The sequence below is a fragment of the Macrotis lagotis genome, chromosome X, assembly GCF_037893015.1.
Source record: "Macrotis lagotis isolate mMagLag1 chromosome X, bilby.v1.9.chrom.fasta, whole genome shotgun sequence".
Lineage (NCBI taxonomy): Eukaryota > Metazoa > Chordata > Mammalia > Peramelemorphia > Peramelidae > Macrotis > Macrotis lagotis.
In genome coordinates this window covers 54,403,002-54,426,397 of record NC_133666.1, presented here as the reverse complement: position 1 = coordinate 54,426,397, position 23,396 = coordinate 54,403,002, and the positions used below count along the sequence as shown (strand labels likewise).

Here is a 23,396-nt window from a genome sequence, read left to right as displayed (position 1 = left end):
TCATTTGAATCCCAATGGGTTTCATCAAAACCTATTTTTTCAGAGCTATATTTCAAGAAATCATAAATGAAAACTACATGAGGTAAAAGTATTAGTTGTCCCCAGTTTTTCTGGGGAAAAAAATTACATGGAATAAGTAGAAGAGGAGGAACAGGGGAAGGAGAAGGGAAGGAGGAAGAGTTTCCAACCGGAAGTGTCTTCTTTCTGGAAGATGACAAGTGACATCCTGAGGAGTGATCTGAATAAAGATCTGACACTGACTAGGAATGATCAAATGAACTAGCGGATAACATAAGTAGTATGTATCACCCCTGATATTCAGTAGAGTTCAGTATTTCAGCATTACGCTCCAGGACCTGCTTCTCTTTCTTAGGATAAAACATTCTAACAAAAGCATCTCCTATGCTGTGAAGATAATTCATTCAAATGGGAGCTTACCTCTATGAGTTCTTTAAGTATCTATGTTTTGTGACTTTTCAAGACCACTTTCCATTCTGCTGAAGTCTAGAAACTCACCTAAGTCCTATTCTTCCTGCTTGTAATCGTTTGGAGTGGGGGGCAATTCTCAAACATCCAGATCAGCATGAAGGTCTTCCTGGCATCCAAATGTTCCCATGATTGTCTTGGTATGGCATACCAAGTTGTGATGTGATGTAGAAAAATTTTCCTTTTGGTTACATAGACTAGCCCTATCTTTGTTTCAGCATATTTTATAACTGAACAAGTTTCCAAGTATTCTATTGAGCTTTAAAAGCAAAGTCTTTGGTCTCAGTTCTCATTCATCAATTTTCTGAATATTTATCCAGAGTGTGGGAGAAAGAAAGCTATGCTAAGTTTAGACTTTTAAAATGAATTGTAGGAGACATTCTGAAAAAGAAAGAAAATGACTGTAAGTGTTTATACATCTGAAATGCTTTTGGGAAAATTACAAATGATATATTAGTTGTCTTTTGACTTATAGAAATATATTCTGCAAAAGGTAAGTTCATAGACTAAGTGAAAACATAATATACTAAATGGCTAGAGTAAAATAGTTTCTTGTGGCACTTGAAGGATTCCAATTTATTTTTTTGAAAAGTTCATTAGGAATAGGAAGGAACCCAAAATAACTAATGAAGAAAGCATTCATGCTGTTTTCCATAAAGCATACTATATATGATCAAAAGAAACAGATCTGAAATGTTTGCTGACCTAAATGTTGTAGTGATGATTAGGAAGTCTCCATGTTCTTCTTTGAACTTGAGTCTTCTTTGTTTAAGTATCACAGTGATTAAAGACTCCTTGGTGGCCTGAATCTTACCTGTTTCTTTATTACAAATTCAAGACATTTCTGAATTAAATATTAAATATATACCCAAGGCTAATCACATAAAATAAATGGAAGATGTAATACTGCAGAAACTGTTTTCATTGTTGGTTAAATCAGACGCATAACAAAGGAAGGAGCTCCATATTTTCTCACAGTATAATGTCATATCCTAATACTTAAGGGCAAGGAGAACTGGATATGAAAGCATTTAATAGCAGACCAGATTACCTTGACTATTAGTTGCATCCTTACTTACATATGTGGAGTATAAACTACCACCAGTTACTTTTGTCCAGATGGCACAGACCTGCTGAGAGGAGAAAAGTTATGAGACCAACTTAATCATAAGGATATCTTTTCTTCCCTCTGGGATCATTCTGCTGTATTGGAACCTTAAATCACCCTTACATTTGGCTACTTAGCAGTTTTCCGGTAAAGTCTGGGTGGGCATTGTGATGAATCACAAAATGGGGGTTATTTGAGGATTTTATACTTCATTACTTTCTCTTTGAACAGAAAATAGAAAATTCTGCTTCTCGAAAGACTTGCATAAAGAAAAAAAAGTAAGGAACCCGTTTTTCAAGTCAGTTATAATTCTAGTTTAATTCGTTAATTCCATCAAAGTCTGGATTTGGTATGTTTATTTAATTTTATACTTGAACAAGAAATTATTCTAAAATATTTTAAAGAAGTAGTATTTCTGATCTCTCATCATATCATTTTCTAGTGATTTTTATGTTCTTGTCCTTTGTTAGTTTGAGCAGTTAGTCCATCGTGTTGCCAGAACTCTGTGTTCTCTGGTGGGACACACAGTTTCAGGGCCTTTGAAGGATGTCTTATTTACTGAGTTGCTTTCAGTGGGACTGTAATAGGTTTAATTTATCATGAAATTCACATGGTCAGTGCAGTTTTAAATTGAGCATGATGAATAATGGTTGGAAATATATAGCGTTTCTTTCCCTTAAATCATTTTGTTTCATTTCTGTAGTTGCCCAAGATTCATACAGTTGCCAAATTGTAAGTTGTTTATTCCTTTTGTTCCTAGGGCAGGGAGGAAGAGATGGGTAGGTAATGAGGTTGGTCATCATTTCATTTATTTTTTGTTTCCATGAATTCCTTCTTTTGGATGATCAATGAGTTTCATTGTATTAAATGTTGGGCTTTACTTATTTGTTTTTGGTAGGTTTATCCCTTCTAATAAGATATTTGAGCATAGCCGTTTAGACAAGCAAAGTCAAATAAAGCAAACAACCCCTATACCAATTTTTTAGCCTGGAAAGAATACTGGATATTAAGTCCTAGTGCTAACAATCACGATTCATTCCATTTCTTCTCTTTTAAATAGGAACTTCAGTCCCTACATGACCTACAAGAACTGTTTTGAAAGTAAACCTTAAAACACTCAAAAAAAAATGCTATGGCCCGCCCTTTCTTTCCTTGTTTTGGGAGGTGAAGGGAGTACAGCAAAAAGTTGCTGCCACTCATTGGGGCTCTTCTACCTAGTATTTCCCATTTCAGAAACATTGCTGGTCACACATTCTTCTAATATTTCTTTTCTAATCCTAGACTTTCAGTGTGTGCTGAGATGCTGCCTAAAATATTTCAGAATTTACATATTATATGATGATGGTGTTTGTCCTTCATTCTTGAAGAAGACCATGACATCAAGGAGGTGATGTCATGACAAGCACATGAATTGGATTTGAGAGAGGAGGTGCTGTGCTAAGTCACCAGCCTCACTTTCTCCTCTGGAGCCATCTGGGTCCATTGGCCAGATAAGGATCAGGTCTACTGGAGATGGCCCTGGATGGGAGGCAAACAGGGTTAAAGTGATTTGCCCAGGGTCACAGAACTAGTAAGTGTCAGGTGTCAGAGGTAGGATTTGATTTCCGGTCCTCCTGACTCCAAGGCCAGTGCTCTATCCACTGTGCCATCTAGCTGCCCCTGTTATATGAATATAACTCCACAGATATGTGCCTGTATACACACGTATTTATTATCTTACTCAAAGGTCTTTAGTTGCTCTCCATTGTCCATCAAATAAAAGCTATAAGCTAGCCTCAGTCAAGCCTCTGTTTTTTTAGTCCCTTTCTCCCTTGGCTTTTACCCACTTCACTCTTTAACCAAAGTAGATAGTTTTCTGTTTCACAAACATATTTGTATTTTTTCATCTCCATATCTTCACTTATATAGTTAATTTTTGTCTGGGTTATTTATATAGGTGATGTGAGGATAAGCAATCTTTTATAATGTTGATACCTTCTTCAGTTTGGATAGCCCTTTACAGTTTTCAAAACACATTCCTTATTTTTAGTTGTTCCTTTGAGGAACACAACGCAGAGGTGAAAATTCCTGTTTCATAGATGAGGTTAAGCAACTTTCCCAAAGTCGACTGGCAACTTAATGACTGAACTGAGACTAGAATACAAGTTTTATGATTCTCAATCTAGTCTTCTTGCCATAACTCCTCCCTTAATTATCTTTTTGTTAAAGTTGCCTTTTCTTTCTCTATAATTAATGTTAATATTCCAAATGGAAATGTTTTCTTATCAAAATATCCCTCCATGGTTCTTTCTGGATTTTATTCCTTCATTCCTTATTCATTATTCTACACCCCAAAAGATGTAAGTAATTGCTTCTTTTCTGGTTGTCAGGATATTGACCTGAAATGACACTATAATTCACTCCCCATTCTAGATTGATAAATTTTCCCACATTGAATGATTTACACACCTCAGTAGGAGAAAATTAATTCCCAGGTTTCTCCTCCAGAGTCTGCCATCTATTGTACTTTCTCAAGTGTTGTAATTCTGTTACTACACTATCAAAACAGAGCTGTGTACGTGTAATAGATACTTAATAAATGTTTGCTAAATTGAATTGTCTACTGGAGATGGTATGCCAAAGACAATTATCTGTAGATTCAAAACTGGAAGTAGAGTCTCCTCATTTTATGTATGGGAAGACCCAAAGAATGTTAACTAAAGGTCACAGAGAGGTAAGTAACCAAGCCAATGCTGTTTGTACCATCATATGGTGTGCTGCCTCTCAATTTTCACTTTATCTGTTTTATCAACTCTATAAAACTCACAATCTCTTACTTAAACTCTGATATCCTCAGTGACCTATGAGTTCATCAGTTTGAATACTGTCCATTGGCATAGATTGCAGCTCTTCTAAGTTGCGGCATAAGGCCTTTGAGAGTTGTAACTAAAAATTTCATCCCACTACGGTCAGTCTGATGATGAGTGCCTCTAGATTGGCCCCTCCAGGCCTCAGATAAAGGAACTTGGAAAAACATAAGACCAATATTTTCTATCCCATTTGCCACTCATACTTGACTTTCTTTATAGAGTTTCAGTCGTTGTGTTTATTATTTTTTTTAGCTCTGCTTCCTACACTTTGCATTATTTTATGTCTTCCCATATTTCTCTGAATTCTTCATATTCATTTCTTTTACCATATCATTATTCCATTGCATTATTATACTGCATTTTTAATTATTGAGCATGCAGCTAGGGCTTTTGCTTATCACAAATAATGTGATACTGGAGATTTTTTGTATTTTTGAGTCTTTTCTTTCTGTCAGTAAAGCTTCTTGGGGGCATAGAGTACCTATAGGGTTCACTATGAATATGAATGAATGGTTAATTTTTCTTGCATAAGTCAAAATTGTTTTCCAAAATGGTTAAATCAATTCACAGGTCTGTCAGCCTTTAATTTACATGCTTATTCTTCCAAAGGTTCTCCAAATTTCGTCATATTTTCTAATTTGATGGATATAAGGTGATAAGTACCCAGTTATTATAATTTATATTTCTCCTATTGATGTTGTTTAAAACAATTTTTCATTTGGTTGTTGCTAGTTTTATTTCTTCTGTTGAAAACTCTTAATTCATGTCCTTTGATCACTTGTCTATTGGGGAATTGTTCTTAATCTATAAAAATTTATTTTGGTATATGGTGTGAGTTGTTAGTTTGAACTTATTTTTAAAAGAATAGCTACGATTTGTATTTTTCAAGTAAAAGTATTTAATGTGAATCTCCTTTCCACTACTTACCCTCTCCCATAAACAAACAGCTTTTTTAAATGCGAAAAAGCGAGTCCCTCAGTGCAAATATACTAATATTCACAAGCCTGATTCCTCCATTAGCCATGTCCACTTTTGGCAGCTTAAGTTCATGGCCTTCCTTTCAGATTGCTAGTGGTCTGTTTCACCTTCACTCTTTTGTACTCAAGATTTATCATGTTGTTGATCAGAGCTCTAAGTGCAGTTCCATAGGGCAGTGGATAAAATATGAACCTTGAAGTCAGGAAGACCTGAATTCAAATGTTACATCAGACATTAACTCCTTAACCTCTCTGTGTCTTGGTTTCCTCATCTCAGTAGCGTAATAAGAGCATCTCTTTCATAGGGCTTTTGTGAGGATTAAATGAGTTCAAATATTTCTCTCTATATTTTCTATATAATATAAATCATTCTCCTAGTTATCCTTACTTTGTAGTGGTTCAGAAAGGTCTTCCCAGGTTCTTCTGAGCTTATCCATTCTATCATTGTTTTTGGCACAATAATATTCCATTATATTTATATACCGCACTTTAGTTGTTTTACTCTCTTAGTTCCCAATTTTTGGCCATTGGGAAAAGGACTGCTGTAAATATTTGTAAACATTTAGATAATTTCCCTTGTTTTGCATTTCTTTGGGAGTATAGGCCTAATTGTGGTAAAGTCGGCTGAAAAGATAAGCATAGTTTGATACCAGAATGATTATTAGACCAATCTACTGCAGAACCAATAGTATGGTAGTATACCTGTTTGCCTACTACCATTCTAATAATTATTGATTTCTTCTTTTGTCACTATTGCCAATGGGATAGGCAGCAGGTGGGGCTTCATAGTTGATTTGTTTTAAACATATATTCATTCAATCTACTTTTGAAGCTTTCACGGCAGTTGTTGTCTAATGAAGAGTTCTTTTCCTAGTAGTTAATTGAATGTTAGAATCTGCACAAATTCGATTCTAGGCCTTGCTTTTTTCTCTTTTCCCCCATTGATCTCCTAAAAAAACTGATAGTTTTATCCACTGATTTTTTTTTTAATAGTTTTTTTTTTTTTGCAAGGCAATGAGTCTAAGTGGCTTCCCCAAGGCCAGGCAGCTAGGTAAATTATTAAGTGTCTGAGGTCAGATTAGAACTCAGGTACTCCTGACTTCAGGGCTGGTGCTCTATCCACTATGCCACCTAGCCACCCTTATCCACTGATTTTAATAGGTTTTTTGGGGCTTTCAATTTTTGTTAATCTCTTCTTTGATTTTCAGATTTTTTTCTTTGGTATTAGGTTGTGCTGATATTGATTTGTTGCTTTTTTAGAGTTTTTTTAAATTAAATGTAGTTTTTATTGTATTGTGGTTAATAAAGAATGTTTACTTTTTCTGCTGTTCTACATTGTTTATGAAGTCTTTAATGACTGACTTCACAGTTTTTGTAAATGTGCCATGCACAGTTAAGAAATATATCTTTTTCATTCTATTCGGTAGTTTCCAGAGATTCATCATCTCTCTTTTTTTTTTAAGGTTTTTTTGCAAGGCAAATGGGGTTAAGTGGCTTGCCCAAGGCCACCCAAGCTAGGTAATTATTAAGTTTGGGCCAGATTTGAACTTAGGTACTACTGACTCCAGGGCCAATGGTGTATCCACTGTGCCACCTAGCCGCCCCCATCTCTCTTATTTCTAAAAATCTATTTGGGCCTTTAACTTTTTTCTTGTTGATTTGTAAAATTAGATTTATCTCAGTCTGAAAGAGATATATCCTGATCCCTCACTATTATAGTTTTGCTCTTTTTCCTTGCAACTGTACCAACTTCACTTAAAGTATTTAGATGCTGTGCAGTACGGATACTGATTGATTATCTATGGTGCCTTAATGAATAATCCATTGATCTATTCTGGAGATATTCAGGATGCATGGATCAGTCATATGATAGTAGTAGTAGTAGTAGTAGTAGTAGTAGTAGTAGTAGTAGTAGTAGTAGTAATACCACCACCTAAATTACTCTACCGATTTAGTACTGTACCAGTGAAATTGCCAAAAAAAAAAAATACTTCAAATTAAACAGAGAGGCAAAATTCATTCGATCAAGAATGTAAAGAGGAGTAAATGAAAAAAAGTAAGAAGGAGGGGGTGTTTGATGATCCAGATCTCTAATACATTACAAAGCCATCATTATCAAAACTATCTGGTACCAGATAAACACAAAAGCTATTTTTAAGGAGCTTCCCTTTCATTTAAATTTATACCTTCTACAACTTTGCATAACAAATCCTGACCTGCTTAGTTGTTTTAAAAAAAAAATTTTAAGGATTTGAAAAACTTTTATATTACTTTCATTGCCAAATTTATCTTTTCCTCTTTTTTTCTAACCCAGTGAACCAATCCTTATTACAAAGATTTTTTTTTTAGGGAAGGAACAATTCAACAGAACCAATCAATACTTCAGGTCACTTATGCCAGATTATTCCACATCCTTTGTCCTACATCTCTGCCAAAAAGGAAGGGATGTTTTCTCAACTTTCCTCTGAGGTTCAGCTCATTTCTTGACTATTAAATCATCTTATTTAGTATTGCTTTTTAAAACGACTCTATTTACTTTCTAAATTTATCTCCTAATATTCCCATGTAGATTTAATGAAAAGTAATCCGTATATTCTAAAAACATGTTTGAATTCATAACAAAGTCCTAAGGTAACCTAAAAATACTTGTGTCTATATGGTATATCTTTAATAATAATTTACATTTATTAGTACATGAAGGTTCATAAAACATTTTTTCCTAACAGATATTATACCCATTTTACAGATGAGAAATCTGCAGCTCAGATAGGTTAAGTGACATATTCTTAGTAAAGGGTCCAAGATAAGAGTTCATTGCTTGTCTTATTGCACTATACTGTCTTTTCCTAAGTAATAAACATCCTGGCCTCTCTGGAACAGAAAATGAAGGTTTCTCCTTACTTTAGAGGCTTTTCTTATGAAGGTCAGTTTGCCAATGAAACATCTGATAGGTTGTCATATGAAGAACACAATTTTGCCTGCACTGTGCATCATAATATCATATGTTGAAAAGTAGAAAAGGTCTTAATGTAGTTGAATTTGGGCAAGTTTGTCAGGCTCTGCCACATCCTCCATTCCCTCTAGAACAGAAATCCTGAACATTTTTGTGTCACGGATCTCTTTGACCATCTGGTGAAACTCATGTCCTCCTTTCTCACATACATTTTTAATGCATAAAAATAAAATACATAGGTGTGTCCACTTGTTATGAAATTATCTTTTTAAATTTCACAAAATCCAGGTTTAAGAAATCTTGCTCTGGCGGCTAGGTGGTACAGTGGATAAAGCACCGGCCTTGGAGTCAGGAGTATCTGGGTTCAAATTTGACCTCAGACACTTAATAATTACCTAGCTGTGTGGCCTTGGGCAAGCCACTTAACCCCATTGCCTTGAAAAATCTAAAAAAAAACCAAAAACCTTGCTCTCTGAACTCTTCCTTCATAGATCCAGTGATTCATAGGCTTCCTAGTCAAGGAACTGTCTTGGAAATCTCCCTTGAATTACATGGTTTTACTGGTTTTAAAAAAGCACTAACTGCCATGGGCTTAAGTTCTACCTTCTTTAACTGGGATCCTCTTTAAAGTATCACAGTGAAAGTGATGTGGTTCAAGGTGTGTGAGACAAATTCCAAGTGTATCCAGGTATACCTGCTCTTTTTTTCTTTTTCTTTTATTGGCATGGTTTGAGTGATTTTAAGTTGTTTATCCTGGTGATACTGAATGGATGTTTGAGTTACAGTACAAGTAATTAGCTGTTGTATACACAAAAACTTTTTAGAGCTTCCCCTCCCCCCCAAAAAGAACAAAAAAACTTGTAAATGTGTTTATATCTGTAAAAATATATATATATATTTTTTTTTACAGAAATTTATTTCTTTGAAATGTTATAAGAAGAGATTGTGCTTAATGTTTTTTCCATACCTTCTAAAATTTGTAATTTGTTTAACCAGGTGATTTAGGAACCCTTGTCTTCTGTGTAACATTTCTGATCTTAAGTAGTCGAATATTTTTGGTATTCAAAACCAACTTGTGATGTTTTCAAAGGCCACAGAGTTATGAATAAATTTCTAAAACTACCTTTGTGTTTATTTTCCTTGTGGATAGGACTTATTGTTTGAAGGGACCTGGGATGGGGGGAGAAAAAGCAAAATGCATGAAAAGATTGATTCGGGCAGCTTCTTAATAATTGAGCCAAAGTCATTTTTAGAACTTTTTCTTTTTTAAAAAAGAAATAATGGCTTTTGTGAAATTGCCATTGTGCACATAAATTCAGTTTGAGTTGTTCATTTTTTACATCTGACTCTTCCTGTTACTGATACAATTTAGTTTATGGGCTTAGTTTTTAATTTCCAGAACTTTCTCACAATTTTCACCTTTTCTAAATTTCTGTAGCCGAAATTGTACAGGAAATCAAACTTGACCTTGAGGCAAACAGATGTTTGTGTAAATAAACTGCAAGTAAAATGTAAAGAAAAAACCCCGAAATCTTGCTCTCCGACAAGTATATTAAGCCTGGCAGTGCTGCGGGGGGGGGGGGGGGGGGGGGGGGGGGGCAAAAGGAAGATTGACGAACTGAATGGAAAACAAAGAAAGAAAAGATCCAGGAAAAGTCCAAGTTGGTCTATGTTGAAATCCTAGTTTCTGGAGGTTTCTTGTTATAAGAAAAGCATATCTGGCCTAGAGCATAACTTTCCTCTTGCCTTAGTTATGTCACTCTTTCCTTTTCAAAGCCCTGATTACACCTGGAGATAACACTTTGCTCTAGAAGAAAAACTAGTTTTGTGCTTATGGAAAATTCTTCTGAAGTTGTCAATTGATTACAAATGGGAATAATACATTTAGAATTTCAGTTTTGCCACAAAACCCCTTCTTCACCAGTTTTCTGTTTGAAAGCCAACATTTCTCCTTACTTTTATGTATCACATTGGATACACAGGACCTACAATCTGAAGCAGAGCAACAACAATTCACATTTCTTTAGCACCAGCCTGGGAGGGAGGTAGCACAGGTATTGTTAGTGTTACTGTTTTTATTGTTTTTATTTTTATTTTATTATTTTTATTTTTGTTATTATTATAGAGAGGAGGAAATAAAATAGGGAAGAAAGGTGACTTGCTCAAGGTCACATGACTAGTAATTATCTGAGGCTACTTTCAAGTGCATGCTTCCCACTTCTGGTTCCCGAGGTTTTATCCTTAATCATTCCACAATGCCAGGCAGGAAATGATGGAGCAAATGGGAGAATTGGGCTGAAGTATAATACTCAGGGATACTTGGCTTTGGATGTCACAGAATTTAAGTTGGAAGGATTTGCAGAGACCAGTCTATACCTGAGAAAGAATCCCCTTTCCAGTGTAACCTTCTTTGAAGACCACCAATGATCTAAGCAATTTTAGCAAAACTCTAAAGAAGAAAACAAAAACCAATCATAAATTAAACAATCCCTTGTGGGTCATGAAAATTGTATTTCCAAGAAAACCTTCATGATGCTAATGCTATCTCATTACTAGGACATGCAGATATTTATTCACAAAGTTATCAGAGGAAATGTAACAGTTTTCCCACTGGGGAAAAAATGAATCTCAGTTAAAGAAGTATGCCAAAAAAAAGATTGCCTAAACTTTTTTTGTTTCTTTTCACAGGAGCTCCATTCTCCAACATTAAAAGTAGCTACTTGTACCCCGAATACTCTGCATGTAACCCATAATATCGAACAGGTAAAAAAAAACACTCATCTTTTTCTCTCCTCCTAGCCCACAAAAGATTTTCACTCTTCCCCAAAAGCTTAGTGGTCTAGGTGATGCAGCTCCCCTAAGTTAGTATTTTTTAGAAATATCTTGTTTTGGGGCAGCTAGGTGGGGTAGTCGATAGAGCACTGGCCCTGGAGTCAGGAGTACCTGAGTTCAAATCAGACACTTACTAATTACCTAGCTGTGTGGCCTTGGGCAAGCCATTTAACCCCATTGCCTTGCAAAAAAAAAAAAAAAAAAAAACAAAACTAAAAAAAAAAGCTTAAGGGACAATCACTCCATGGCATTTACTGATTAAGCATCAAAATACAAAGAATGAAAGCGTTTGCATTCTAAATGTTAGTGCTGTGAATCAGATTTGAAATTTGCATGAAAATTTGGACTAGCCTACAATTTGGGTTTTCTTAGGCAGAGCCATATTTGTTTTAGACTCTGGGTCTCTTCATTTTATTCAAATGTTTTTAATTTGAACATGAATCAAATGCTAATCTATGAAAAATCCAAAGTGGTGATCATAGGAGAACTTTTTTGGTCTAGGAATTGAAACACTTTTAAAGCCACAGGTTGTACCAAAACATTCAAATTTTGAAGACAAGCTGAGAGTGCAAGGGTGGAGCCAGTCCAGAGGTGCAGGCTGCCAAGGGGCTATGCTTCCCCTCCTGTCCTTGAGGCCTTGATTGTACTAGAAATTATCACTTAAAGGTATTAAGAATGTAATGATTTAAGACACCTCCCTTAGTCACTTATTAATAAAAATTTACATTGTCATATCACTTTATGATTACAGATTACTTTATATACATTATTTTATTTGAGCTTCATAACCTGGCAAGGTAGTCAGGCCTTGAGACACTTGAGGTCCAGAGACATTATTAGGCTAAGCGGCTTGCCCAAGATCATCCCTCAGAATGGCAGAGCTCAGTTTTGATGCTGGTTAATTATGACTTTCCATCCATTATGCTGCTCTGCATTTCTAAAATCTACATTATCAGGGACAAAGTACCATGTTAATGTGGATCAGTTTATTCAGTTAATCTAGCTCCTATTAAAGAATTGGAACTATGAGAACAAGGCTTAGAAAATAGTTTTTGTTTGTGTTCTTTGAGGGGGGGGGTGAAGCACAATATTATGGAATATTTTGAACTGAAAATCCTCAAGAATATGTATGGCTCAGACCAGATGTCTGCAACCCACAGACTGGTTTTGTTAAGTTCATCACAACCTGGTGGCTATCCACTTGGTGTAAAAGTTTTGACATTTAAGCAGCTCCTGAAGAACATATCTAGGTGGCTGGGTGGCGCAGTGGATAGAGCACTGGCCCTGGAGTCTGGAGGACCTGAGTTCAAATGTGGCCTCAGACACTTCATAATGACCTAGCTGTGTGGCCTTGGGCAAGCCACTGAACCCCATTGCCTTGCAAAAAAAAAAAATAACATATCCAAAGGTAGAAGAAGTGTCACACTTGCCCTGCAGAGCACAGGCCTGCAAACTCCAGAGTAAAGCCAGAACTAGATTAAAATGTCATTGGGAAATGTTTGGGACAGTGGTACAGTGGATAGAGTACCAGGCTTGGAGTCAGGAAGACTCATCTTCATGAGATCAGTTTGACTTCTGGCACTATCTGTGTGACCCTGGACAAGTCACTTTACCCTGTTTACCTCAGTTTTCTCATCTATAAAATGAGCTGGAGAAGGAAATGACAAAAGAACTCTTAGTTCTTTGTCCCTGCCAAAAGCCAAACAAATCAAAAAGGGGGTCATGAAGACTTGGACATGACTGAATAAGACAGGATTATATTTAACAAAATAAATAAAAATATCATACAACATGGGCATTGTTGATTCGTGATTTACAAAGTTACTATGTGGCCCATCGAAATCATTTTCTATTTGAGTTCAACACCACCGCTTTAAGGTCTGAAGGAATAATGAATGAGGTTTCACTCCAAGAAAATCAGTCATTCTTGAAATATTGGTGTTACGTCAGTGAGATTAACTTGGACAGTCAGAGGGCATCAGGACTGCACAGGGAGAATTTTGAAAGGGGGCTGACAAAGAGGCAACCCACAGAATCACAACGATTCTCTATTTCCTAATTTCAATTAAAGCTAGTTAGTCCTGGTTACCATCCAGAAAATCTCTGTTGCTGTGGTAAACAAAAATATTGTAAACCTAGCAAACACCTTGAAAGTGGAGGCAAATTTTATTGAGGAAGAAGTTAACCACGTCAACCTAAAACTGATGTTGTGCCAGTTCCTAGTGAAGCATTTGAATTAAACTCAATCATGGAAACTAAATCATGGGCTTGCATCCCATCCCTCCCAAGTGCTCCAAAGTTCACCTTATGATTACCAGGGACTCCAATCCATTGAATCACTTTATGACTTTATGTGCCTTTTTATCTTTTTGTCTCCTCTGCCCTTCCCTATTTCTAGGAACTCCATTCTCCAACAGTGAAGGTAACTACTTACCCACAGACCACCATAAGGAGATATATAGTACAAAATCCTGATCAGGTAAGATGAACCACACAGAATCAGGTCATTTGTAGAATTCCTTTGGGGTTAATATAAGAGTGAATTAACAACCAGATCTCTTGCCTCATATGAAATGACCTTCTAATCAGTGTTCTTGCTATCTTCTATTCTTAATTTCAGTCATATTCTGACTCAGATGAATTTTCCAATAGCAGGGAAATGCTTAGAGTTATAAAGTTCTCTAAGGTCCTGAGTCATGCCCCACCCAACTGGGAAGACTAGTGAGGAGGAGGACAGAGGAGCATACACCTTACAATAAAAACTTCATGTGATATGGAGAATGTAATAAAGAAAAATTGGGGGACTATCAGTTCATCAGAAGTCAGAGAGTTTTTTGAGTCCATCCCAGTTGGTGGTGAAGATTTGATCTACAAAGAGAAAAATGTTCCAAATGTCTCAGTTTTTGCTGACTAGTTTCAAACATGAGATTTCCCATTATTTCCTCCTCAAATAAATTTTCTCCCTTTACTTTGAGAGGAAAGGCAAGAAAAACTATTTTCTACAATGTTTGCTTTTTTATTCCTCCACATCACTTTCCCTCTCCCTCCCCCCAATAAAAGCTCTCTAAAATAGTGACTGTGGCTACAGGAAGATATAGTCTTTGGGGACAGATTAGAGGGACCTCAGTTACCTGTGGTGACAGCAGTGGTGATCTAGACAAGAAGGCAACAATCTCTTCTCTGTACTTTATTTCAGTGGTTTCTGTTGTATGAAACAATGTCTAGCTCTGCTTCCCAAAAAGTCACTGTATTTTTTTTTTCTTACAAACTTATTTCAAGTTAAAAGAGCACATCAGCCCTGGCTGGGATTGGTGCTGAACTTTCTGCTGCCTGCTTGCCACTTTCATCCTTTCATTCTCTCTTCTCTTTTTTTCTACCTCCAAATAGCCTGGAACTTGCGGCTACTAATGTGGCATGAAGGTTGGGGAGAGGTGGAAGTAAGTGGGGGGCAGGGGGAGGTCACAACTTTGAATGTTAAGGTTGGCCAAATGGTGGTAACTACTATTTGGCAAGTTTGACATTGATGTTCAGTTTGCCTAGACAATACCGTCTCTTCAGAGAAACATGATTGTGTTAGTTTTCGGGTTCATTCTCCTTAGTCGGCTGTATATAAACAGCAGACCTGAAACTTGGCTTGGGGGATCGCAGTGACTATCTCATTGTCTAACACAATGGGGTAAGCATTACAAAGAGGCAAATGAAGGCTTAATGTGTTTGAGGTGACCAAATGGGGATTGGGCTGCCTCTTGCTTACTGGAGATGTTGTCCGCCAAGATGATGCAGACTCTTGGTCAGTTCAATTGAACTGGTTGTCATTTGGAGCTCCTTCTGACTGAATTTCCATCATTCCTTACTTTCCCCATCTCTCCTTTTCTTCGTTCTAGAATCAGAATTAACTAAGTCATATCTGTAGGGTCCTGACCAAGTGGTCATCCAGTAATGGGGAAGCCTGCTCACTACTGCGGCCCTTCTACTTTAGGCTGGCTCTTCTGCTAATTCAAACCCAGGAGCCTCCTGTCTCACAATTCAGGTTAAGTGGCCAAGTGCTTATTAAGTTCCCACTGTGTGCCATGACTGAGGATATAAAGAAGGATAAAAAAACAGTTTCTGCCCTCAAGGAGTTCCCAGTCCATGTGGGAGTGGGTGCAGTGACAGCATGAAAAAAATTGTACAGTGAAGATGGGTATGAGATAGGTTGGAGATAAGCTCTGAGGGAAGGCACTAGCATTCCCGGGGCTAGGATCCAGAAAGGCTTCATGTACATAGTAGAAGGGGAGATTTTGGTTGGGACTCAGAAGAAGGAATCCAGGAGCTCACGAGGTGGAGCTCAGAAAGGAGAGCAATCCAAGCATGGTAACAGTTTGACTTCAGGCTTTGGCCAAGTCCAGGGGACTCTGTCCTCCACTGTGCTGCCTCATGTTCCCCAACACCAGGGATCTTCTCATCTTCTCACCCTCCTCTGTTCTACACTGTGAGGGATGCTTCCTAAATTTCCTAGGTCTTTCTTAAAATGTGAAATAGAAGGCAAAAGCATTAGCTCTTGTCTGTCATGGGGGTGGTAAATGTTGGGAATAGAAATAGTAAAATCAGATGGGCTCTGCTTTCCAGGAGATCACATTGGAACTCGGGGAGGCAGCACGGAAAAGAGGGTTCTTGCTCATGGTCACTTTATGGAATGGCAAGGCCTCCTTGGCCATTGGAAAGGCCAGGTAATATATCAGCAAGGAATGTAGCAGAACAGCTGACAAAACCCTGGAGCCAGGGCAAGGATCAGTACATTCAAGGATGTTTAACAGTGGAGACAGCCCTGGCATAGCTTCAACAGAGGTGACTCTGCAGAGGTCAACATCTTTCTTGGTGGGAACTGGGCAAGAGGGTTATGAGGGTTCTTTGCCAACAGCACCCTTGAGATCTCAAAAATCATAGGACCACAGACTTAGAGTTAAAAGGGACCTCAGCAGCCATGGAGTCCAACAGACAAGGAAATTGGGGCCCAGAGTAGTTAAGTGACTTGCCCAAGGTTACATAGTCACTGACTGATGACAGATTCAGGACTTGAGTCCAGGGCTTCTGACTCCCCAAACTTTCTTCTTTACTATCTTGCATCTCTGACATGGTCTTCAATAAAATTGTTTTTAATCAGCTTTTGATAAGTCATAGCTTTTAGGAATCTGACTAATTGTTCAATTTGACAGAAATAAAGGAGAGGGAAAAGTAGTAAATAATCTGGACTCCAGTTGTTTCTAGGACTCATTCTTGTGTGGTTCTCACTGTTGAATAAATAATGGTGACATTCTGGATTATAACACAAGTTAAGGATGGTAGTGGAGGACAATGTTCAGATACATAATTCCCTACTTCCTCCCCCATTCCCCCCATCATCTTATAGTGACATTTTCCTAGGAATTGAAGTATTTGTATAAGTGAAAAGTCAGTTTTGAATGTGGATGTTAACTCTTGAGGTAATGGTATTGGCAATGGCAAGAGAGGACTAAAGAAAAAAAATAACCATTTTTTTAGTTCTCAACTCCACACCTTCACGGCAAATGACAAATTTCAGGTTGCATATTTTGTAGGCAAAAATGATCTAACTGGTTTTGCAAGACAACTTGAAAAGCCAGTCTACAGATACTTTGTTTTATTTATTTGAATTCATTCCTTTCGGCCTTGCCTTTTTAAAATACTTGGGAGAATATTCTAGTTTAATTACAATATAAGTTAACCCTCTAAAATGTAATGCTTCCTTTTTACATTTTCAGCCTTTCTAATCTTTATTTCTTCTTCTTACCATTAAAGCAGATTTTCATTTCATTGGTCATGTTTTCCCCACTATTGATTCACCTTTTGCTACTGTTCTTCCCTTTCTGACCATTTATGTTTGTTTCATGTAAGTCATTTCAGGATTTCAATGTCATTTTTGAATCAAAACTCAAAGAATTATTTTGGCCCTCTCACTGATGTTTTTGTCCTTTGTTTTCAATGAAGACCATGACATCAGGGAGATGATGCCATGACAAGCATGTGAATTGGATCGGAGTTAGGGGGTGCTATACTAAGTCGCCAGCCTCACTTTCTCTTCTGGAGCCATCTGGATCCAGTGGCCAAATAGACCCTCCCACTGGATCATATTTAAGGATGAAACGAACCAGTTTTACTTTCTTAGATATGGTGTGATAGTACTTTGAGAACCTCTGCCAGAATTCCTAAAGCTAGCAATTAAAGTAATAATAATCTGCCATCATAGAGTTGTACCTGTTAATTTTCAGGAAGGACCTGGCACAAGTTCAAATATATATATTTTTTTTTTTCAAAAAAGAAACTGCCATCAAGAAATGAAAAACTTCTCTTTAGATTGTTTTGCCCTGAAGTGTGTTTTCAAATCACTATTGGAATCATATAAAGCTGCATGAAACTTTTCCTCCCCTTTAGTTTGACTTTTGGGTGTTATTGACTGATGAGACCTGAGAATGGGAAAGGTGATCCAAGGTCACAAAGCAAATTGACCACAGTCTACCTTAGGATCCAGGCCTCCTGATTGTCAGTAGTCCATTGTTTCCTGCCACCACACTGCCTGTCAGCTGTTAAACACATTGGAAAGAATTAAAGCTGTGGGGGGCTTTTTGTGGCATTTAAGCAATTTCAAAATTAGTTTATGAATCTATTTAGAGACTGACCTCCAGCTCCAGACTCCACCAATTTCACTGCCCCATGCCATAGTTAATTTCAAAATTTTACCATGTCTGGAAAAAAAAAAGAAAGAAATTTTACCGTGTCAGTATGGCTGATCTGCATGGTGGAGCCAGAGGTGACCTTGTATCTAGGAAGTCCTGAATTGAATTCCTGCTTCAGACACATACTGGCAAGAAACTTTCCCCTCTCAGTGGCCGAAAGGTACCTACCTGCTTAGGTAGTAGGAGTTTTGTCACCTGATGGTCCCTCCACCAATGAAATCACCATCTCCTGCCTTTCTCTCTCCTTTTCCCACCACAATTCACAGGGAAGAATGAAAACTAATCTTTTTTTATCAAGAAATTCTCTTATACTCTTGGTGGATACTTTTTAATGTCCTTAAGAGAATAAATGCTGTAAAAAAGAATAAGATGGGAGTAACTAGGTGGCGCAGTGGATGGAGCACTGGCCCTGGAGTCAGGAGTCCCTGAGTTCAAATCCGACCTCAGACACTTAATAATTACCTAGCTGTGTGGCCTTGGGCAAGTCACTTCACCCCATTGCCTGGCCAAAAAAAAAAAAAAGAATAAGTTGAAGTATCTTGTATCTCGAAAAGGCTTGCTCAGGACACAGTTTCAATATGTTATATGGTTTTTAAGAAAAACGCCAAAGTAGCTCTCTCTAAAAAATGTCTTTAAGAAATCAAATTGATAAGAAAATAATTTCCACTGCAATATCAGATGTCATATATTAGGATCAAAAATCGAACTAATGTAGATACTGTTTCTCAAGTACACAAGGCCTTTCCTGATCTGGCCTGAAAAGACCTCTCTTCCTCATTTCCCCAAAGCAATTGGACTGTGTGTGACTCACCCTTCCCTATTTAGGAATGAATAATATATTGATCCCTGGGAGGAGAGCTCTTCAATCTTTTGGAGAGGTGGTCAAAGAAAATATTGAGTAACAACTGTTACTCTGCAATATTAATCCAAAAAAATTTAATATGGTATAGTCTTTTCTTATTCATGATTCCTAAAAAATGTTAACTCAAATAATCTTGGAGGAGAGAACTTGACTGAGCTAGAAACATTTGGATGTTAAACTAATGTGAAATTAAGTAAAAAGTTTCTGGCAGACTTGTTTCTAAAATTCAGAGAACAATATTCATTTTTCTTTAATAAATGGCAACCGGTTTTATTGGAAACAAAGCTGTAATTTCTTTCCTTTAATTCACAGATTCCCAGGTATCCATCCATAGTTTCCTTAAGGATGAGGACCCCAAGTGAGAAGCCCCACATCTAGATCAACCCCCCTCAATGAATTAGTATTTTCTAAGTTTTACTGGTGCCTTTTCATTTTTATACTGCCCTCACTAGAGGAGGAGCCTGAGAGTGAGAGATGAGCAGTGATTTGCCCAAGATCATATAGCACAATATAGGAGAGCTAGAATTTGCACTCAGGGCCCAAATCAGGATTCTGTCCACTGTGCCAGTCAAATCTGCCCACAGAGTTTTTTAAAAAAATCTGTTCACAAAAAGTGTTTGCTGAATTTACTTTACCACTGTCTTTTGGGATTGGGTTGTGGTTTGCTGACTACTGAAGTCTACATTAATCAATGTTACCTGTTTTCCCATCCTCAACTGCCATCAATTTTCTTGGCCCTTCTCCTATGTTAGAGAGTAAAGAGCACAAGTCTCTCCCACACCCCCCACCACCACACCCCCACCACCACTCTCCCCCCCCACACACACACCCCTCAACAATCCACTAACAGAGCATCCCATTTCAGTTCACCTTGATATTTCTTAGGCCATGGGCATGTAAGTCCCTAGTTCTTTCATTGGCTTCTCTAATTCTACAGCAATTTAGTTTGGAAGTGCAATGGTTTCCCTCTAGCCTCAGGATTCGAAACATGTGCTCCATTGAGAATTATAATATCAGAGGATGTTTAGAGGGCACCCAAAGCCAGAGAAGGTCTGCCAGCTGCTGGTGAAGTGCATTTGTTTTGCAATTCTATATAGATTGTTTGCATAAAAGCTACCAGGGTATCCAATTTAAATGAGGTTGACCTTATACTACTCCACCTCAAAGGAAACTCATTATATCTTGGGGAGAGAAACAAATAGCATCCATTTCAAAATGACTGGTATCCATAATGTAATCTAGGGGATAGCCAGGTGCCCAGCTTGGGAAAAGGTGCTGCCTTTGCTGCAGTTTTTTGCCATTCTGTAGGTCTGTGTGACTTTCTTCTTCTTTTCCCTTCAAATGCCTACAATATACACTTAACCAAAGTACCTCTGCAATTGACTTTCTAAAGGAAATCATATTCTCTATTATCTTTTTAGGAACCACTGTCCCCATTTCTAAGAGGAGGGCATTTTTTCCCTGGAAATAATGTCATTTATGAAAAGACAGTGAGAAAAGTTGAGAAGTTAAATCCTGATCAGGTAAGTTGTTTTGTTTTTCAGCATGAGATTTTATAATAATGAACTGCTTCAGAGAGAAGAAACGAAGCTCATCACTCTGGGCTAAACTGATATTAATTAGACTATAATGACTAAATTTCAACCCAGTCATCTAGTCTTAACTCACACACAAAAAGAGTCTCCATTTCAACATGGTCATTCAGCCTTTGCTTGAGCACAGTCCTCTAGGGAGGCCTCTTAAGACAGTCCTTTATAATTTGACGTGCTAATTGTTAGCTTTTGCCAGAGACCAAGCCTCATTTTCCTTCTTTTCTGCTTTCCTCCCTTTGCTTCTCCTTCTGCCCTCTGGTGCCAGGCAGCACAAGTTCTCCATCACATTCCTCTCCTGCCTTGGAAGGTTTTGAACAAAAGGTGAACCGGTACTTTTTAGGTATGCTGGGGATTCCTTTCATCAATGAGTTGTATTAGATGAGTGCCAAAGTCCCATTGAACTCTCCAATCCTGGGATCCAGCCTTTGTGAGAATTCTAATCCTTCTTTTGCAGGATGGGAAAAGAACTTTCTTAGCCTCTCTGAGTCTCCTCGGGGCTAATCATTGCCAATTCCCTCAGCCAATTTCCCATTGGAGAGACTCGATCACCTTCACTGTTCCATTTGTCTTTCTTTCAATGTTCTTCATCTTCATTTCTTTTCAGAATTGTGGCATCCATGGGCCTGAATTTGGCTGGAGGTTGCATTAACAATTTTGGCTGCTCTATGACAGTGTTGACTCGGATTGAGTTTGCAGTGTATCAGATTGCCCAGAGCTTTTTCACCCCATTTGCTGACTCTGCCTCCCTTGACTTCTATTTCTGAAGCTTAAATTATCGAACCCATATAAGAGTTTAACTTTTATTCCCATTCATTTTCATCTTCAGTCTTTTTGCTTCTCACAAATTCTTTTTTTTTGTTCCTGACTTTTAGTTCCCATCAAGTTTTATGCCACCCATGTCTTTAGCTGTCATTGACGAAAACCTTGGCAAGACTAGGACTATCCCTTTGGCATTTTCCTGAGAGCTATTCTCTAAATTTGGTCATTCCACTAGTTCCAAATCCATGTCATTGTATTATCATTGAGTGAGTCTGTTTCTGTTTTTTCCCACAGGAAGAACATGAGACATGGAAATATCTCTGAGTTGCTAGGGTCATAACATAGGGTCACTCACTAATTCAGTGATCAATGGATAATTGACTGAAATAGACCAAAGCCAAATCATTCAGATTCTCATCTAAATAGCTAAGCCTATTAGGCTTTTTCCTCCCTTTGAATCATTATACTTAGGCAGGTCTATGATCTCCTCACTATCGGAACTCCCTCAGTCCTGATCTCTACTCATCTGTGCCCTATCAGCTCTTGCTGCATCTCTTGTTGACATCTTCCCCATTAACCTCTCACTAGTACCCACTGTGCCCAACAACTTTCTCCAGGTTATTATTAATAAATGATTTTGTTTTCAATAAGTACCATATGGTTATTTATGAACAGCAACCAAAAGCACAGGAAATGCTGAGAAAAAAGCAAAACAAAAATGAAACGAAGACCTGCTGTCTGGTTAGGAAGTGAAGAAAAAATCCCAGCAATTCAGATGACAGAGTGGCCGACCTATAGTGTTATTAGAAGAGCGCTGAACTCTTCAGGAGGTCTGGGTGCAAGTGTTGGTTCTGCTGCTTAGTAGCTACGTGACCATGGAAATCTTTCCAGTCTTTCTGGCCAACATCATTTCATATGCTAGTACAGCATGGTGCAGTACAAAAACCTCTGGATTTGGTACTCAGAAGATTTGAACTTGAATCTAGGTTTCTGTACTTGCTACTTATGTGACCTTGGGTAAATCACTTTACCTAGGGGGCTTTAGTTTTCCTTCTTTGGCAAATGAAGGGGTAAGACTAGATGATCCTCTACCCTGATGTCCCTTCTAGCCCTGAAGAAAAATGAGCCTTAGTATCCCACCCATTTAAAATTGGAAGCCATAGGGGAGACATCCTTTCTACCCACTTTTTACTAAGAATTACTTCATACAGATGGCCCAAATTCTACCGTGCCTTCCTTGAAGACAAGATTGCACATGTGATATATTATTTTTGTGGTGCAGCAGGAATGCTCCAGCTGGGTTGTAGCCATTTGGATGCCTTTTCTTCCTTATTCATAACTTAATTGGCTTTTGGAGATTTAGGACTTTCCTAGGGGATTAGGTCAATAAGCTTAGAGATCATTTTGTGGTAATTACTGTAAATACCTTTGAGTAGCTTACTTCTAGTCCTAATTCCTGAGAGAAGGAGCTAGAAGTAGGAGATGCTAGTGAGCAGGGAACATGAGTGAATCTCTGTAGCCAGATGAGGACTGCTCAAACAGGTCCATCCCATAGGACAGGAGGACAGGAAAGCAAGGGGTCAGCTGCATAAAAACATTCAAATGTTTTTCATGTGATTTGGCAATCTTTGTCCTTTAAAAAACTGTGGTAACTTGTACTCTTTGTGTTCTGAAAAATATCTGATAATTTTACTTAGGTTCCAGTACTGGAATGTGAGCTCTCAAAAATGAGTGAGGTGAGCAAATGGTGCAGAGGCCAAGTCACTCTAGATAGTGGGACAGTTAGGATGCTGCTGAAAATACCATCTGGGGAATGATACTATACATATGAACATCGATAAAGACTGTTCAAATATGTGCTGTCTTCTGCCTTGCATCGCTCATTTGTTTCCTGATTAAAGCACACACATGGTTAATTCAGGATAACCAGTATCATGGGGTTCAATTGCACCAGAGATTTAGGGTCCTTTCTGATTAGCAGTTATCATTTATTTGGAGCCTAAATCCAGTCCAAAACCACTTCCTCCTATTGATAGAGCCAAGCAGAGGAGGCCTAAGCTGTCATCCACGTGGCAGTACCTCCTATATACGACAATCACTGTCATGTTCCTTTCTTGCCCCCATGTTTTCTCTTCTCCAGGCTCAATATCTTCAATTTCTTCAACCAGGCCTCATATGGCTCCACTTCTGATTTAGGTGTGAGCTTGGTTAAGGTCATCTTGGCTGAAATGGAAAAGCTGGAGCTAA

General features: G+C 37.8%; 1 protein-coding gene across 1 annotated transcript in view; it reads left to right on the top strand.

Annotated features, from left to right (window-relative positions):
• Positions 1-23,396, top strand: part of LOC141501852 (protein POF1B-like) — a 54,657-nt gene that overhangs the window by 7,669 nt on the left and 23,592 nt on the right. The window contains exons 2-4 of the mRNA XM_074206221.1: positions 11,062-11,136; positions 13,604-13,684; positions 20,220-20,321. Coding sequence (XP_074062322.1) covers positions 11,062-11,136; positions 13,604-13,684; positions 20,220-20,321 — 258 coding nt within the window. The remainder of the gene's footprint in view (positions 1-11,061; positions 11,137-13,603; positions 13,685-20,219; positions 20,322-23,396) is intronic.